Source organism: Bos mutus, chromosome 2 (genome assembly GCF_027580195.1).
Source record: "Bos mutus isolate GX-2022 chromosome 2, NWIPB_WYAK_1.1, whole genome shotgun sequence".
NCBI lineage: Eukaryota > Metazoa > Chordata > Mammalia > Artiodactyla > Bovidae > Bos > Bos mutus.
In genome coordinates this window covers 44,421,888-44,441,438 of record NC_091618.1, presented here as the reverse complement: position 1 = coordinate 44,441,438, position 19,551 = coordinate 44,421,888, and the positions used below count along the sequence as shown (strand labels likewise).

Here is a 19,551-nt window from a genome sequence, read left to right as displayed (position 1 = left end):
GTTTTTAAATAAGAAATTATTAAAGAGCATAAAGTAATGAAAATGAAATCAGAAAAGCAATAGAGAAAGCCAATGAGACCAAAATCTGCTTCTTTAAAATATCAGTAAAATTGATAGACTTGTAGCCAAATTGAGGGGGGAAAAAAGGGGAAACAGTACTCCTACCAGAAATTAATCACCACTGACCTCACCGACATCAACATGCTAATTGGATTATTGCAGCCAATCTGTGCGCATAAATAAGATGCTTTAAATTTAATTGATCAGTTTTTTCACAAATACAAATTTCCAAAAATAATTCAATAATAAGTAGATAACCTGGATAGTCCTCTATCTCTTAAAGAAATTGAATTTATAGTTAAATAGCTTCCCTTGTGGCTCATCTGGTAAAGAATCCGCCAGCAATGCAGGAGACCTGGGTTTGATCCCTGGGTTGGGAAGATCCCCTGGAGAAGGGAATGGCTATCCACTCCAGTATTCTGGCCCGGAGAATTCCATGGTCTGTATAGTCCATGAAGTCGCAAAGAGCTGGACACGACTGAGCAACTTTCACTTCACTTCATCTTCCAAAACAGAAAACTCTAGACCCAGATGGTTTCACTGGCAAATTTTACCAAATATTTAATAGAGAAATTAGACGAGTTCTTCAGAGTCTGTTTAGAAAATAGAAAAGTGGCATAACTTCCCACCTCATTATATAACGGCAATATTACTCTCACATTGAAACCATACAAAAACAGTATAAGACAACGGAAGACAGTATCCCTTTTGAAACATAGATATAAACCAAATCTAGCAATGTATAATAAAATAACATCACGACTGGGATAGTTTATCTTATAAATGCAAGGCTGATTTCAACATTTGATAATCATTTGATAATCAGTCATATTAATAAACTTATCAAAAAAAGGCACATGATCATATCCGTAGATGCAACATTTGGCAGAATTCATCATCCATTTATGATCAGGTTTTAGCAAACTAGGAATAGAAGGGAAGACCCAAATCTCTACAAAAATCCTACAACTAGCTTCATATTTAATGATGAAGAACTGAGTGTTTTGCCCATTAAGGGTGAAATGTTCACTTCCATGCTTCTTTGTATTGTACTGTGAGAAGTAGCAAATTCAGTAAGAATAGAAAAAGAAATAAAAGACATATTGGGAAAGAAGAAATAAAACTATTTACGGATCTCATGATTGTCTGTGATCAATATACAAAATTTAATCATATTTCTATACAGTAGCAATGAGCAATTGGAAACTGAAATTTAAAAAAAAATACTATTTACAGTAAGACTAAAAAGAATAAGGTAGTTAGATACCAGTCTAACAAAATATGTACAGAATATATATGCTAAAAACTGAAAAACACAGATGAAACAAAGAAGATCAAATAAAAATAAAGCTTTATTTCATAACTTAAGCATAAAAAGAAACATTTTTAATCCACTACTACTAACATTTTGCTGTGTTATCTTTCCTGTGTTTTTATGTATATATTTGGTTTAAGTGAAATGATAGTTTCATTTGCTACTACTTTAACTTAAAATGTGTCATGAGTATTTTCCCATGCCATTAAATGGCTAATATTCTGTAATGTTATATATTAGAAAATTTAAACTTATTTCCTGGTTTTAGAAATTTCCTAATTTACGAATTTTTTCTTTATTATGGCTATTACTGATCATCTCTCTAGTCATATTTTTGTGTTTATCCAGAATGACTTCCCTAGAATAAGTGGAATTACTGGTGCATAGCAATTATGATCAGAGAAGGCAATGGCACCCCACTCCAGTACTCTTGCCTGGGAAATCCCATGGACGGAGAAGTCTAGTAGGCTGTAGTCCATGAGGTCGCTAGGAGTCAGGCACGACTGAGCAACTTCACTTTCACTTTTCACTTTCATGCATTGGAGAAGGAAATGGCAACCCACTCCAGTATTCTTGCCTGGAGAATCCCAGGGACAGAGGAGCTTAGTGGGCTGCCGTCTATGGGGTCGCACAGAGTCAGACACGACTGAAGCGACTTAGCAGCAGTAGCAGCAGCAGCAATTATGATAATAATTATTATTATATTTCCCTCATAGAAGTTCTACCAGTTATTATTCCAACCATTCTTTTCTCTGTAATTTCACCCTTTGCTTCTAGAAAAACCTAATTTATGTGCCCAAATATCCTCATGTGCTCAAATTGCAAAGCTGTGAAACTGATGTTTAATTATCATGGAATTCTCATGACTTCTTCAGTTGTCACAGCAATGATCTGTTTTAAATATTTGGTAACACTGTATCCCAAATCATTGATATCCTATAAATCTAGCAGTAATTACAGTAATAATTATAATAATAAGTAATTTATTGAAAGCTTGCTACTTTTCTTCTGCTGCTGCTGCTGCTGCTAAGTCGCTTCAGTCGTGTCCAACTCTGCCACCCCGTAGACAGCAGCCCACCAGGCTCCCCTGTCCCTGCGATTCTCCAGGCAAGAACACTGGAGTGGGTTGCCATTTCCTTCTCCAATGCAGGAAAGTGGAAAGTGAAGTCACTCAGTCGTGTCCGACTCTTCGCAACCCCATGGACTGCAGCCTACCAGGCTCCTCCATCCATGGGATTTTCCAGGCAAGAGTACTGGAGTGGGGTGCCATTGCCTTCTCCGTGCTACTTTTCTAGCACTATATTAAACACATGACAATTATTGTCAACCTCAACTTACAGGCAATGATACTGAGCCTCAGAGAATTAAGTAGGTAAGATTTGTACTGAGGTCTAGCTCCAAAGCTTGTATTCTCAACCATACAGTACAGTATTATCTCTTTAAAAGATGCTGGTAGGGACTTCCTTGATGGTCCAGTGGTTTAGGCTCTGTGCTTCCACTGCACAGGCTCAGGCTTGATCCCACATGGAAACTAAAATACCCCAAGTTGCGTAGCATTAACCAAAAAAAATAAATAAAAGATGTCTTTTAAATCCATTTCTTTAACCATTCGTTTTAATGTAATTCACTGTTGATTTGTTTGAAACAAGTTGAATAGTGTTTTAGTTCCTAATATTTCTTAATCAATGTCAGTGTGAGGTAGGTAAACCAGGCTTCCATGCTCAGTCGGTCAGTTGTGTCTGACTCTTTTCAACCAACCCCATGGAATGCCAGGCTCCTCTGTCCATAGCATTTTCCAGGCAAGAATACCGGAATGGGTTGCTATTTCTTCCTCCAGGAGATCTTCCGCACCCAGGGATCAAACCCATGTCTCCTGTATTGGCAGGCAGATTCTTTACCACTCTGCCACCTGGGAAGTCCTAAACCAGGCTTACCTCTTGTCTTCCTGAAAACTTTAGAATTTTAATTTCCGGGTTTAGAGTTATATCTTGGTAGAATTTATTACCAGAATCTTATTTTATCCTGAAAACTGGAATAGGTATGTGAATTCATTTGCTAGAGAGGATGCTATTCTAAGAGAAGCACTCCTGAATGATGGAATTTTTCATTGTGAGAGATTTACTCCTATAGGTGTCTTTTGTCTTCAGCACTGCCTTTCAGGCCATCAGTATGGAATGTGGTCCTCTTACTTTATTTGACTTGAGTCAGATTCCAGATGCCTTATAAATCAAAAGATCCCCAAAGAAAATCATTTTACTTGATGGGATACAGTTAATAATTCTAAGTCTTAAATAATCTGATTTTGAGACACTTTACAGTTTTGAAGTTCTTCACATATTTATTCTTGACTTGTTATTTTCTTATATTGAAAAAACAAGTATTATACCTAGTCATATTAATGATTCTAGTGGAATAAGAAAATCATGTTGGTTGCCAGCTTCTTTCTTTTCATTTTATGATTTTATTGAGTCAGATTTCTAAAATTATGACATTCAAATTTAAACATGCCTCTCAATACATGATTTGGTGCTCTTATTTATTGCTCTTTCTTTCAGGAGTTTTTTGTGGAGCCATTTAATCGAAAAGTACGCCAGGAGAACTTGAGGTATAATAACATGCTGAAACAACTTAGCAGTCAGCAGTTAGCCACTCTGAGACGCTGGAAGGCAGTGAAGCTTTATCTTACATGTGAAAGGGGACCTTGGGCAAAAAGGTAGGATTAGCTGTCATTCATTAAATGCCCTCTTCTTTACAACTCTGATCTAGAACTTCATGAACTCTCCAATGACCTCTCCAATCCAATTTTTACAAGATTGCTTTTAATTAATTTGCTTGTCTTTTATGAATTATAGGTTTGGTAAGTGTAGAGCTTTGTGTTTATATGTTTTTCACTTGGAGTTGTTTCCTTTACTGTTACCCTTTAGTGTAGAATTTGTTTTTTTTTTTTTTTTCTTTATTTTTAAAAAAAAATCACATGCTCCCCATCCTGAACCCTCCTCCCTCCCAACCTCCCCATACCATCCCCCTGGGCCTTCCCAGCGCACCAGCCCCAAGCATCCAGCATCGTGCACTGAACCTGGACTGGCATCTCGTTTCATACATGACATTTCACATGTTTCAATGACATTCTCCCAAATCTTCCCACCCTCTCCCACAGAGTCCATAAGACTGTTCTATACATCAGTGTCTCTTTTGCTGTCTCGTACACAGGGTTATCGTTACCATCTTTCTAAATTCCATATACATGCGTTAGTATACTGTATTTATGTTTTTCCTTCTGGCTTACTTCACTCTGTATAATAGTCTCCAGTTTCATCCACCTCATTAGAACTGATTCAAATGTATTCTTTTTAATGGCTGAGTAATACTCCATTGTGTATATGTACCACAGCTTTCTTATCCATTCATCTGCTGATGGACATCTAGGTTGCTTCCATGTCCTGGCTATTATAAACAGTGCTGCGATGAACATTGGGGTACACGTGTCTCTTTCCCTTCTGGTTTCCTCAGTGTGTATGCCCAGCAGTGGGATTGCTGGATCATAAGGCAGTTCTATTTCCAGTTTTTAAGGAATCTCCACACTGTTCTCCATAGTGGCTGTACTAATTTGCATTCCCACCAACAGTGTAAGAGGGTTCCCTTTTCTCCACACCCTCTCCAGCATTTATTATTTGTAGACTTTTGGATCGCAGCCATTCTGACTGGTGTGAAATGGTACCTCATAGTGGTTTTGATTTGCATTTCTCTGATAAAGAGTGATGTTGAACATCTTTTCAAGTGTTTGTTAGCCATCTGTATGTCTTCTTTGGAGAAATGTCTATTTAGATCTTTGGCCCATTTTTTGATTGGGTCATTTATTTTTCTGGAGTTGAGCTGTAGGAGTTGCTTGTATATTTTTGAGATTAGTTGTTTGTCGGTTGCTTCATTTGCTATTATTTTCTCCCATTCTGAAGGCTGTCTTTTCACCTTGCTAATAGTTTCCTTTGATGTGCAGAAGCTTTTAAGTTTAATTAGGTCCCATTTGTTTATTTTTGCTTTTATTTCCAATATTCTGGGAGGTGGGTCATAGAGGATCCTGCTGTGATGTATGTCAGAGAGTGTTTTGCCTATGTTCTCCTCTAGGAGTTTTATAGTTTCTGGTCTTATGTTGAGATCTTTAATCCATTTTGAGTTTATTTTTGTATATGGTGTTAGAAAGTGTTCTAGTTTCATTCTTTTACAAGTGGTTGACCAGATTTCCCAGCACCACTTGTTAAAGAGATTGTCTTTAATCCACTGTATATTCTTGCCTCCTTTGTCAAAGATAAGGTGTCCATATGTGCGTGGATTTATCTCTGGGCTTTCTATTTTGTTCCATTGATCTATATTTCTGTCTTTGTGCCAGTACCATACTGTCTTGATAACTGTGGCTTTGTAGTAGAGCCTGAAGTCAGGTAGGTTGATTCCTCCAGTTCCATTTTTCTTTCTCAAGATCGCTTTGGCTATTCGAGGTTTTTTGTATTTCCATACAAATTGTGAAATTATTTGTTCTAGCTCTGTGAAGAATACTGTTGGTAGCTTGATAGGGATTGCATTGAATCTATAAATTGCTTTGGGTAGTATACTCATTTTCACTATATTGATTCTTCCAATCCATGAACATGGTATATTTCTCCATCTATTAGTGTCCTCTTTGATTTCTTTCACCAGTGTTTTATAGTTTTCTATATATAGGTCTTTAGTTTCTTTAGGTAGATATATTCCTAAGTATTTTATTCTCTTCGTTGCAAACATTATCCTCAATGGTGAAAAATTGAAAGCATTTCCTCTAAAGTCAGGAACAAAACAAGGGTGCCCACTTTCACCATTACTATTCAACATAGTTTTGGAAGTTTTGGCTACAGCAATCAGAGCAGAAAAAGAAATAAAAGGAATCCAAATTGGAAAAGAAGAAGTAAAACTCTCACTATTTGCAGATGACATGATCCTCTACATAGAAAACCCTAAAGACTCCACCAGAAAATTACTAGAACTAATCAATGATTATAGTAAAGTTGCAGGATATAAAATCAACACACAGAAATCCCTTGCATTCCTATACACTAATAATGAGAAAACAGAAAGAGAAATTAAGAATTTGTTTTGAATCCGTTTACTTCTGTCTTCCTGACACTACCTCTTTGATCTAGGGTTAGTGATGCTGTGTGTTTAAATATTTTACTATTTCTTTACTTGATCAGTCATTTTTGTTTTGCTGAATTATATTACATACACATATTTTTAACAGCCCTTTTTTGTTCTAGTAAAATACACAATATAAAATTTTCTCTTTTAACTGCTTTAAAATGTATAATTTAGTGACAGTAAGTACATTTCTAATGTTGTGTAATCAGCTTGAGATGAGAGCACTGTCCAGCTTGAGAACCTTTTCATCACCTGAAAAAGAAACCCTGGAACCAGTAATAGTCACTGCCTGTTAACTCTTCCCCTGATCCCTGGTAACTGCTTGTCTGCTTTCTGTCTCTATGGATTGACCTATTCTGGGTATTTCATATAAGTGAAATGATACAATAGGTGGCCTTTTGTACCACTTCTTTCACTTAGCATAGTGTTTTCCTTTTGTTGTAGTATGTGTTAGTACTTCCTTTCCTTTTTATGACTGAATAATACTCCATTGTATGAAATGGATGATGGATATTTGGGTTGTTTTCTTTGTGGCTGTTGTGAATAGTGGGCTTTCCAGTTGCTCAGTGGTAAAGAATCTGCCAGGAGCCACTGGGGATACAGTTTCAATTCCTGGGTTGGGAAGATCCCCTGGAGGAGAGAATGGCAACCCACTGCAATATTCTTGCCAGGATAATCCCATGGGGTTGCAAAGAGTTGGACACATGTTGTGAATAGTATTGCTGTAAACGTTTGTGACCAAGTGTATGCTTCAACTCCCGTTTCTAGTTTTTTTGGTCGTATACCTGCAGGCAGCATTGCTATGTTAATTCTGTATTTAACTTACTGAAGAATTGCATAACAGTTTTTCATAGCAGCTGCCCGATTCCTATCAGCAGTGCTTGAAGGTTCCAGATTCTCTGCAACCTTACTATGATACTTGTCTTAAAAAAAATTTTTTTTTAATTATGGTCATCAATTGGTTATACCGTGGTATTTTATGATTTTGTTGCATTTCCCTAATGACTAATGACATTGATATCTTTTCATATATTTGTTGACCGTCTGTATATGTTCTTTAGAGAAATGTATAAGTCCTTTATTTTTTTTTCCTTTGTCTATTTTTAACTTGGATTGTTTGATTTTTTGTGGTTGAATTGTAAGAGTTCCTTTTATTTTCCCAATAATAGGCCTTTATTGCATATATTGTCTATAAATATGTAGGTTGTCTTTTCACTTTCCTGATAAGTGGTCTTTGGTGCACAAAGACTTGAAGTTTAAGTCAAGTTTATCTGTTTCTTTTGTTGCTTATGTTATTGATACCATATTTAAGAAACCATTTTCAAATCCAAAGTCATGAAGATTTACTCCTATGTTTCCCCTAAGAGCTTTAACTCATATTTAGATCTTTGATACATTTGTAATTATATTATCTTTATTTGTAGTAAAACTATTATTTTATTTTGAAAACTGTATTTTGAATAAACTCATATATAGCTAGTTAAGAAATTCCTTGTAACAGTGAAAGAGTAAAAAATATCAAGCTGTAAGTCTGAAGATTTCTGTTCAAATCTTATTTCTGATATCTGTAAACTCCATGGCATCTTAGGCAAATAATTTAGCCTATCTTAGATTCCTTAGGTATAAACTGTTGATATGCATACTAACATTGGTTTTTTTCCTCAGGATTGTTTGGGTCAAATGAGATACGAATGTGAATGCTTTTATAAAATGATGCCAAAGAAACATAAAATACATGTTACTTTTTTACTTTGTTTCAATCAGCTGACCTTTTGTAATTTTAAACTAAAATAATTTTATTTGTTTACTTATGAATATTCATAGGCAACAAAATCCAATTCACTGGAAACTAGCTAATGTAGAAAATTATTCCCGCATGAGACTTAAATTGGTGCCAAATTATAATTTCAAAACCCACGAAGAAGCTAGTGCTTTGAGAGATAATCTAGGTGAGTTTCAATGGCTGTTTAATTATCTATTGCAGATAATGAGAGTGGTGGTAGGGGTTGGTACTTGTTTTTATTAATTGTTTGAAAATGGTTTGTTCTTGAGAGAGGGTGATGTTTTATAATTGATATTTAAATGGCTGTCTATGTTGCCTTTGTCAAATCTTAGTCAAATCTAAAATGACTTCCAGTTTCAGTTGATTTTTGAAGGTTTTCAAAGAAAAATATAAACTCATAAAATTATACAGCAGTTGGTGTGAAATGTGTTGTCTCTGTATCCATTATGGTATAGTAAAATACGGTACTTTAACCTGAGCCTTTTGCCTTCTGAAACTGAAGCTAATCTTAAATATATTTCAAATTCTTAGCAACTCTTTAGGTCCTTCTTTTATGATGTATTCTTCTTATAGAACTCCAGACATTTTAGTATCTAGATGGGTCAATGCCTTTTTTTCTAGGAAACAAAAAGTGTTTAAAAATATGTAGCCTAGCAGTATATCAAAACAGATTTTAAAGAGTGTCTATAATTCTTTAGGAAGCCCTTCCTTTATAAGTCCTTCCTTTATAAGCCCTTCCTTTATGAGACTTGCCTGGTGGCTCAGACGGTAAAGTGTCTGCTTGCAATGCAGGAGACCTGGATTCGACCCCTGGGTTGGGAAGATCCCCTGGAGAAGGAAATGGCAACCCACTCCAGTACTCTTGCCTGGAAAATCCCATGGACAGAGGAGCCTGGTAGTCCATGGGGTCACAAAGAGTCCGACATGACTGAGCGACTTCACTTTGACTTTCCTTTATAACCATCTGACTTGACAAATCCTTTTCTTTTTGAAGAAGGGTCTCTGAAATACCCAAAATATTAAAAGTCATGTGTATACTAAATTGTAGTTACTTTACCAAAGCTAGTCGTGCATCTTGTGTTTAATGACTAAGTTATAGATAAAATGAGTACCAATTTTTTAATCTTATTTTTTTTAAATTGCTATAGTAAATTGGCCCATACAGTAAGTGCCATAAAAATAAGAGAGCTATCATGCCTGCCATTTCAAATCTTACATTCTGAAATAAATGAGACTCAGTAATTTTCCTTAATGTAAAATAATGGCCTTTTCCCTGGTACAAACACTAACTTTGAGAATCTGTTATATAGGAATGGTCACTTGCATATAAGCTTGTCTTCCCTGTTTGTGTCCTGAGACTATTATACTTTTCTACCTCTTGAAATTTTATACTTGTCACTCAGAAAACATCTTTTGGTGAATGACTTCAATTTAGTAACACTTAAGGAATAGTATTCTATATTTTTCTTCATTTTTGTCAGGAAATATCACTCCAGGAAATTCCTTGTCCCTTTCTTCTCCTTCTTCATCCCTCTTAACACATGTACACAGATATAATTTTGTTTCTTCTTCTTGGTCGCAGTTGTTTTAAGTTCAGGAAGACCAGTGTCCTTTCTCTTTCTCCATCTCTTTCTCTCTTTACTTAATTTTCAAAATTATCCAAGGTACAATGGTGATAATAAAATTGTACAGAAGTAAGAAATCATACATTTCAAAGTGAAATTGGTAATAGTAGAAAACCAGTGGTATCAGTCTTTAAAACTTTTAAAGTTCTCTGAAGCTTACTTCAGTGTTTTACCTACTCCATATGTTTGTCTATAAGTATTTTCATCTATATTATTCTGTTTATATCAGATTATCTAGACTTCTATCTGATCAAAGTGATCAAAGCAGATTTATAAAGGAAAAATGCAACTGCACATTAGGTTAATTCAGTTTGTGTGTCAGCAAGGATACCATTTGATAAATTGAGCAGTTTTGTTGTCTTTATAATGTTTTGTTATTTAGCATGAATTGTTTTTATTTTCTAAATATGAAATGCCTATGTACATAGTTAAACATATGAATTTTTTCTAGTCCTATCTATAAATTATGCATATATTTTCATTACTACTCTTATGCCACTCAGATAATTCAGAGGTAAATGTATAGTAAGGATAGCTACCGTTTATTTTATGTGTAATGTGATGTATCTCCATTTCACAGTTACAGAAACATAGGTTCAGAGGGGTCATGTGGTTAATAAATGGAAGTTGAATTTAGGTTTACCACTTCACAACCCATGTTCTTTCCATTGCACTAGCCCAGCCTTCTTACATAACGCATAGTTCATTACATTTGTGGCATATATATGTATCAGAATTATCTATTCTATGTACTCCAGAAAGGAACACTTCAGAATGGCCTATGTATTATCTTGCAGTCAATAATAATTTTTCACATTCTTTCTTAATATTTCTATAGTACAAATGCACAGTAAGGATAATTCTATTGAATTAATGTAGTGAGAATAACACTTACTTATTGGCATACTTTAGAAGTAAATATGGTTAAAGAGATTACTTGGCCTGTTTCTGAAACATAAATAATACCATCATTAAAAACAAATACCATTTTAAAAACATTTATTCCTTTTGTTATATGTATAATAATTTAAAAACATTGGTTAAGCAGCATCAGTTCAGTTTAGTTCAGTTGCTCAGTCGTGTCCGACTCTTTGCAACCCCATGAATCACAGCATGCCAGGCCTCCCTGTCCATCACCAACTCCCGGAGTTGACTCAGACTCACATCCATCAAGTCAGTGATGCCATCCAGCCATCTCATCTTTTGTTGTCCCCTTCTCCTCCTGCCCCCAACCCCTCCCAGCATCCAAATCTTTTCCAATGAGTCAACTCTTCGCATGAGGTGGCCAAAGTACTGGAGTTTCAGCTTTAGCATCATTCCTTCCAAAGAAATCCCAGGGCTGAACTCCTTCAGAATGGACTGGCTGGATCTCCTTGCAGTCCAAGGGACTCTCAAGAGTCTTCTCCAACACCACAGTTGAAAAGCATCAATTTTTCGACCCTCAGCCTTCTTCACAGTCCAACTCTCACATTTGTACATGACCACTGGAAAAACCATAGCCTTGACTAGACGGACCTTTGTTGGCAAAGTAATGTCTCTGCTTTTGAATATGCTATCTAGGTTGGTCATAACTTTCTTCCAAGGAGTAAGCGTCTTTTAATTTCATGGCTGCAGTCACCATCTGCAGTGATTTTGGAGCCCAGAAAAATAAAGTCTGACACTGTTTCCCCATCTATTTCCCATGAAGTGGTGGGACCAGATGCCATGAATGTTAGTTTTCTGAATGTTGAGCTTTAAGCCAACTTTTTCACTCTCTTCTTTCACTTTCATCAAGAGGCATTTTAGTTCCTCTTCACTTTCTGCCATAAGGCTGATGTTATCTGCATATCTGAGGTTATTGAGATTTCTCCCAGCAATCTTGATTCCAGCTTGTGCTTCTTCCAGCCCAGCGTTTCTCATGATGTACGCTGCATATAAGTTAAATAAGCAGGGTGACAATATATAGTCTTGACGTACTCCTTTTCCTCTTTGGAACCAGTCTGTTGTTCCATGTCCAATTCTAACTGTTACTTCCTAACCTGCATATAGGTTTCTCAAGAGGTAGGACAGATAACTCTAAATTATGTATAACAGCTTTTCTGTAGTAAATCACTTTTTTATGCTAGAAAATTTCAAGCACCTTCTTATAATCATACAATTAACAGTCAGAAATTACAGAAGGACTCTGATATGATTTTTCTACTTGTGTTTAACAGATATTTTATGTTTAAACAGGTATCCAACACTCACAGCCTTCCAGTGATTCATTGCTTTTGGAAGTGGTGAAACAAGTAAAAGTTAGTGATATGGAGGAGGATAAATTAGATCTTCCTGAAGAGGAAATAACATCCAGAGTAAATATGTATGTATCAGTACTTGAGAGAATTTAAAATTACTTTATTCTGAGAGATAGGATTGTAAAATTGTGGAAAATAGTTGCTTGAAATTGTAATACTATACATTTCCAGAATCCAATAGTTAATACTGTATCAACTGTTAGGAGTCTATCAGTGTCAACTGAAACTATTGAAGGCTTCTTAGAACTGGGTTAATTTGGAGCTGGACCTTGAGATTAGAAAGTATTTTGAGCTGAATGATAATAAAAACATTACCAAATTTATAGATACCACTGAGGTGTTTAGATGGTAAGTACAGGACGAAATATAAGCTCTTAAGCAAAAGGAAGAAATTATTATAAAGATAAAAGCAGAACTCCATGAAAGAGAAAACCAAACAACAAAAAGAAAAAGTGAAAAAAAGCTGGTCATTAAAAATCAGATAAGTGAACAATAAACCTCTAGTTAGACTATTTAAGAAGTATCGGAGAAGGCAATGGCACCCCACTCCAGTACTCTTGCCTGGAAAATCCCACGGATGGAGGAGTCTGGTAGGCTGCAGTCCATGGGGTCGCTAAGAGTTGGACACAACTGAGCGACTTCACTTTCCCTTTTCACTTTCATGCATTGGAGAAGGAAATGGCAACCCACTCCAGTGTTCTTGCCTGGAGAATCCCAGGGACGGGGGAGCTTGGTGGGCTGCCATCTACAGGGTCGCACAGAGTCAGACACGACTGAAGTGACTTAGCAGCAGCAGGAAGTAAAGACAGCATAAATTACCAGTATCAGGAATGAAGGAGGAGAAGATGATATTAAAATGATTAATGATGATATTAAAATGATTAAAAAGAAATACATTAAAATAATTAAAAGGAAATGACAACTTTATGCCAATAAATTTGACAATTTAAATGAAATGGACAAATTCCTTGAAAAATATAACTTATGAGACCTCTACCAGAAAAAAATATATATCCTGAATAGCCTTAGATATACTTAAAATTTTTGAATTTGTAGTTTAAAAACTTCCCCTGTGCTTTGTTGCTCAGTTGTATCCAACTCTGTGACCCTGTGGACTGTAGCCCACCAGGCTCCTCTGTCTGTGGGGATTCTGTAGGCAAGAATACTGAAGTGGGTTGCCATACCCACGTCCAAGAGATCTTCCCAATCCAGGCATCAAACCCAGGTCTCCCACATTGCAGGCGGATTCTTTCCCCTCTGAACCACCAGGGAAGCCCAAAAACTTCCCCTAAGCAAATGTAAAACATTTTCATTTCTCATATCTCCTTTGTTTTATTACCATAATATTAAATCTTTATATATTTTAAGCCCAACAGCACAGCTTATGCTGTTACTGTTTCATGCACTTGTCTTAAAATTGAGAAGAAAAAACTATGTAATTATGTTTTCATTTATATTTGCCTGCATAATTACCTACCTATATACTTTATTTCTTGGTGTACATTCATATTACCATCTGGTGCATTTCCTTTAAGCCTGAAGGACTCTCTTCAGTATTTCTTATAAGGAATGTCTGTAAGCCACAAATTATCTTAGTCTTTTGTCATCTGTAGAGGTTTTTAATTTGTCTTCATTTTTGGCTGCTTTTTTAAAAACTGAGATATATTTTTTGAAAATTGAGATTCACTTAGTATAAAATTTATCATTTTAAAGTGTACAGTTCAGTGGTTTTTTAGTCTGTTCACAGAGTTGTGCAGCATCACTACTATCTAGTCCAAGAACATTTCCATCACTTCAAAAGCAGATCTTCTACTTTGCAGTTCAGTTCAGTTCAGTCGCTTAGTCATGCCCGACTCTTTGAGACCCCATGAACTGCAGCACACCAGGCCTCCCTGTCCATTACCAACTCCCAGAATCAACCCAAACATGTGTCCATCGAGTCAGTGATGCCATCCAACCATCTCATCCTCTGTCTCCCCTTCTCCTCCTACCCTCAATCTTTCCCAGCATCAGGGTCTTTTCAAAGGAGTCAGCTCTTCGCATCAGGTGGCCAAAGTACTGGAGTTTCAGCATCAGTCTTTCCAATGAATATTCAGAACTGATTTCCTTTACAACTGACTGGTTTGATCTTGCAGTCCAAGGGACTCTCAAGAGTCTTCTCCAACACCACAGTTCAAAAGCATCAATTCTTTGGCGCTCAGCTTTCTTTATAGTCTAACTCTCACATCCCTACATGACCACTAGAAAAACAATAGCCTTGACTAGATGGACCTTTGTCGGCAAAGTAATGTCTCTGCTTTAGTAATCGGTCCCAATTTTCCCTCCCTGCATCCTCTAGCAATGGCTTATTGGCTTTCTTTCAGTATGAATTTGTCTGTTTTCAACATTTCATGTATTTCATATAATATGTTGCCTTTTGGTATAAATGGCTCAGGCGGTAAAGAATTTTCCTGCAATGCAGAAGACTTGGATTCAATCACTGGGATGGAGAGATCCCCTGGAGAAGGGAATGGCTACCCACTCCAGTATTCTTACCTGGAGAATCCCATGGACAGAGGAGCCTGGCAGGCTACAGTCCCTGAGGTCACAAAGAGTTCGACATGACTGAGCGACTAACAATTTTTACTTTTTTCCCCATAATATTTCCAGTATTTATCCAGGTCATTGCATCTAACAATATTTAATTAGTTTTTTTGGCTAAATAGTATTCCATTATATGAATATATTATTTTTGTTTATCTGTTCATCAGTTGATGGACATTTCTGTAGTCTCTAGTTTTATGATGATTATGAATAATACTGCCTTGAATATTCATGTATACATTTTTGTGTGAACTTATGTTTTTTAGTTATTTTCAGTATAAAAAAAACTTAGATTTGCTGATCATGTGCTAATTCTATGTTTAACCTTTTGAGGAATTATGAAACAGTTTTCAGAATGACTATGCCATTTTACATTTCAGCAATGTATGAAAGTTCTAATTTTCATATTAGATTCTCCAATCCATTCAAGTGTCTGTTATTCTCTCTCTTTTTTAAGTCTAAATTAATTTATTATTTTTGGCTGTATCTTTGTTGCTGCACAGGCTTTTTTCTCGTCGCATTGTGTGGGGGCTACTTTCTAGTTGTGCACAGGCTTCTCTTTGCAGTGGCTTCTTTTATTGCAGAGCGTGGGCTCTAGAGCACGAGAGCTTCAGTAGTTGTGGCACATGGGCTTAATGCTCTGCAGCATGTGGGATCTTCCTGGATCAGGAATTGAACACATATCTTCTGCATTAGCAGGCAGATTCTTTACCACTGAGCCACCTGGGAAGCCCTCTCTGTGTTTTTGTAAAATTTATTATATCATTCTAGAAGGTGGTGGGCTTCCCTGGTGGCTCAGATGGTAAAGTGTCTGCTTACAATGCAGGAGACCTGGCTTTGATCTCTGGGTCAAGAAGATCCCCTGGAGAAGGAAATGGCAACCCACTCCAGTATTCTTGCTTGGGAAATCCCATGGACAGAGGAGCATGACAGACTTTAGTCCATGGGGTCTCAAAGAGTTGGACACAACTGAGCAACTTCACTTTCAGAAGGTGGTATCTAGTGGTTTTAATTTGCAGTTCCCTAATGACTAGTGATGCTGAGCATCTTTTCATATGTTTCTTGGCCATTTATATGTCTTTTTTGGAGAAATCTTTATGAAGATCTTTTTTGCACTTTTTAATTGGGTTGTCTTTTTGTTACTGAGTTGTAAGTGTTCTTTATATATTTTAGCAACAAGTCCTTTATTAAATATAGGATTTACAAAAATGTTCTTTCCATTAAATTGGGTTTTTCACTTTTTTGTTGGTATTTTTAATTTTGATGAATTTCCTTTTATCTATTTTTTCCTAAGTTTTATATTTTATCTCTTATGTTAGGTCGTTGATCCATTTTGTGTTAATTTTTTTATGTGGAATGATGTAGATATCTGTATTAATTCTTTTGCATGTGATTCTAGTTGTCTGAGCACTGTTGCTTTCTCTTTGATGGGTAGTTTTGCTGGTTATAGAATTCTCGGTTGACAATTTATGTACTGTATTGTTATGCTTTAAAGTTATTCTTCTTGTCCTTAGCTTTTATCACATTGATTTTCTGTCCATGTATGGATATCTTTGTGTTTGTCCTCCTTGGAGTTCACTGAGCTTCTTGGATGTGTAGATTAAATTCTTTAATATTTGAGAAGTTGTTACCATTATTTTGTCAAATATATCTTGGCCTTTTTCTCTATTCTCTCCTTCTGGGTCTCCCTTTGCACTTATGTTGTTTTGCATAATAGAACCCTCTGAGGTTCTTTCATTCTGCTTGATTGTTTTTCTCTTTGTATTCTTCAGATTGGACAATTTCTTTTTGATCTATCTTCAAGAGCTCTGCTTCTTTCTCCTGCAAGTTCAGATATGCTGTTGAGTCTTTCTGGTGAATTTTTCATTTAGTTATTATATTTTTCAATTTCAGAATTTCTTATTTGGTTCCTTTTTATAAATATATGTATAATTACTATCTCTTTATTGTAATCTCTCTATGAATAGACATTTTTGCCATAATGCACTTTGGTTCTTTAAACATAGTTTTCTTTAGTTCTTTTCATGTATTTTTATGATAGCTGCCTTGATGTCTTTGTCTACTAAGTTGAACTTCTGAGGTCCTCCCTGAAATAGTTTCTTTTTACTTCTTTTAGGTTCATGGTCCATAGTTTCCTGTTTCTTGTTATGTCTCATAATCTTTGTGAAACCCATACATTAAAAAAAAAATTATATCCACTTTGGTTTCTGATCTCCTCCCTTGTTTTTGGTTGTTGTTATTGTATTTTTGTTTGTCTAATGACTTTGCTAGATTAAGTCTGTGGAATCTGTTTTACCTGTAGTGAATGTCATTGATGTCTGTATTTACTGGGTTTTTGTTCTGTTTTATTTTTAAAACTCTGCTTATTGGGGGTTGCCTCTGGATCAGCATAGCTTAGTGGTCAGCCAGTAATTAGTTTGTGCTTGTGTTAAACTCCTTGATCAGTAATACTGCCACTCTTTGCCAGTGGATCTGTAAGTGGTTTAGGGAATTCATTCAAATTTGGTGATTTACACATCTGTCCTGACTTTTATTATGATTGTAAAGCCTCACATTCAGCCAAGAATGATTAGCTAAGTCTCAAGTTTATAATTTATTCTGAGTATCACTTTGTTTAGGTTATAAACAACATATGGCAAATATTTCTTCAGAACTTATTTTAATATTACAAACTGACCAGATTCAATAATATCTTTTGTTAGTATAAGCAGGTTCTTTTGTTCATATAATTTTAATGATTTTAAAATATTTCCTTGATTATTTTTAGCAAACTGAGTAGACGTGGTTGTCTAGGGAGCTCTTTGATTTGGGTAGATTTTTTGGTCAGCGTTTTAATGGGGTTTTATTTTTTTTCTTCAATGATTAGTGAATTCAGTGGATGTCAGTCTCATTCACTTTCAAATGAAAAGCCAAAACTCCTTCTTTCATAGAATATAAATAAGCTACAGACTGTGTACTGCCTTAAGTTACTTATTTCTCAATTTCATCACTGTGAACTTTAGAATTTCACTATTTAGGAAAACATTCTTAGCTTTTTTTGAGCTTAGCTTTAAGGATTGCAGTATTACCTGTTAGGTTGGTGAAATATGCAGTGGAATGTTTTTTGTAGAAAATTCAAGTACCCTTACTTGGATAGTGATTTCACAGAAATGAGATTTGATTTTGAATATGATGTTCTTTTCCATTTACCCAGAATACATTGTTGGATCTTTTTTATTTGTTTTTTCCCTTCAGTGATGAGAAAGAAGAACAGAATCAAAAAGAAAAATTGGTGTTATCAGAAGACTGTGAACTCATTACAATAATTGATGTAATTCCTGGCAGATTAGAAATCACTACTCAACACATTTACTTCTATGATGGCAGCATTGAAAAAGAAGATGGTGAGGAGTTCTGGGGGAATAATTTCTGTTGTTCAATAGTTAAGTATCCAGTTTATCAATCATTAATGAGAAGAAAATAATAAGATGGGCCTGTAAAATTGTAGTCTTTCATGTAAAGGGAGAAATGGAAAGTCAGTATGGGATTAAATTCATTATTCAACAATGTACTGAGGGGAATGCTTCTTTTTATTATCAATGTTTTTTTTTAAAGGTTTGCCTAGTGGGGACTGCTATAAATTTAAGTTATAAATGCAATGTTTTATTTATATGTACTCTTGTTCCTATAGGCGTCTCACCTAATCTTTTATCTGAAAATAAAAAGATATTTAAATCTAAGCTGCTAACATAAAGAGAAAAAGGAAAATGTTTCTAAGATACAATATTCAGAGTTATTCTCTATTTCAATGGAAAGGAAGTATAAAAAGCTATAGAATTTTAAAATAGTTTTAAAAGAAATAGTTTAAACATGTAATACATTTAACAGATGGTTTTTATCATATAGAGGTTGAATTCTTTTTCCCTAAATGCTATTCTTGTCAGGAAATGGAGATATTTTCTGCATAGCGTATGTAACTTTATGTGGTCCACAGTCACAAGATTTTTTTCTGTTTTCAGGAGTAGGCTTTGATTTCAAGTGGCCTCACTCTCAAGTTCGAGAGATTCACCTACGACGGTACAATTTAAGGAGGTCAGCCCTTGAGATTTTTCATGTTGACCAATCCAACTACTTTCTCAATTTCAAAAAAGAGGTTTGTAAAAGGCTACCTTTCTCCTAGATTGTTAGCTTGAATTAATTTTCAAACTAGTAAGCTGTAATGAAACTTTACACTCTGCTTTTCCACTGAGTCAGAATATTAGAGAAAAAAGATACATACTTTGGGACTAAGCAGCATATGAATTTTTGTTGGAATTTATGTTTGAGTGTTTGGAGGATATCTTATATATAGATAGATAAAGAAGTTAGTAGAATTTGGGGTGTCAGCAAATAGATCTCACATTGTGAGATACTATGGTATATATATATATGATATAATTGGATTTATGAAATTTGGGTTGAATTCAACAATAATGGAGTATGTGTAATCAGAAAAAAAAATAATGGCGCATATGCTTCTTCTATGAATAGCGTAAATTCTTAAATAGTATAAGCAGTTAAGAGATTGCCACTGAATTCAGGTTCCCTGGATCCAAAACCATTCCACCACTAGCAGTGTAACCTTTGGCACGTTACTTGCTCTCAACCTTCCTTCCCTTTGGCATATACTTGAGGCCAGACTTGCATCACAGTTTGATAGCTTTCTTTTACCTTGCCTAGCTTTCTCTCCATTTTCTCTCTCTGGTATCTCTCCTAATAGAATCCTCC

General features: G+C 35.5%; 1 protein-coding gene across 6 annotated transcripts in view; it reads left to right on the top strand.

The window, feature by feature from the left end:
* Positions 1 to 19,551, top strand: part of NBEAL1 (neurobeachin like 1) — a 163,230-nt gene that overhangs the window by 95,538 nt on the left and 48,141 nt on the right. For all 6 annotated transcript variants that reach the window (XM_070387937.1, XM_070387932.1, XM_070387955.1 and 3 more), the window contains 5 exons: positions 3,931 to 4,088; positions 8,363 to 8,487; positions 12,161 to 12,287; positions 18,040 to 18,188; positions 18,804 to 18,937. In XM_070387937.1, coding sequence (XP_070244038.1) covers positions 3,931 to 4,088; positions 8,363 to 8,487; positions 12,161 to 12,287; positions 18,040 to 18,188; positions 18,804 to 18,937 — 693 coding nt within the window. The remainder of the gene's footprint in view (positions 1 to 3,930; positions 4,089 to 8,362; positions 8,488 to 12,160; positions 12,288 to 18,039; positions 18,189 to 18,803; positions 18,938 to 19,551) is intronic.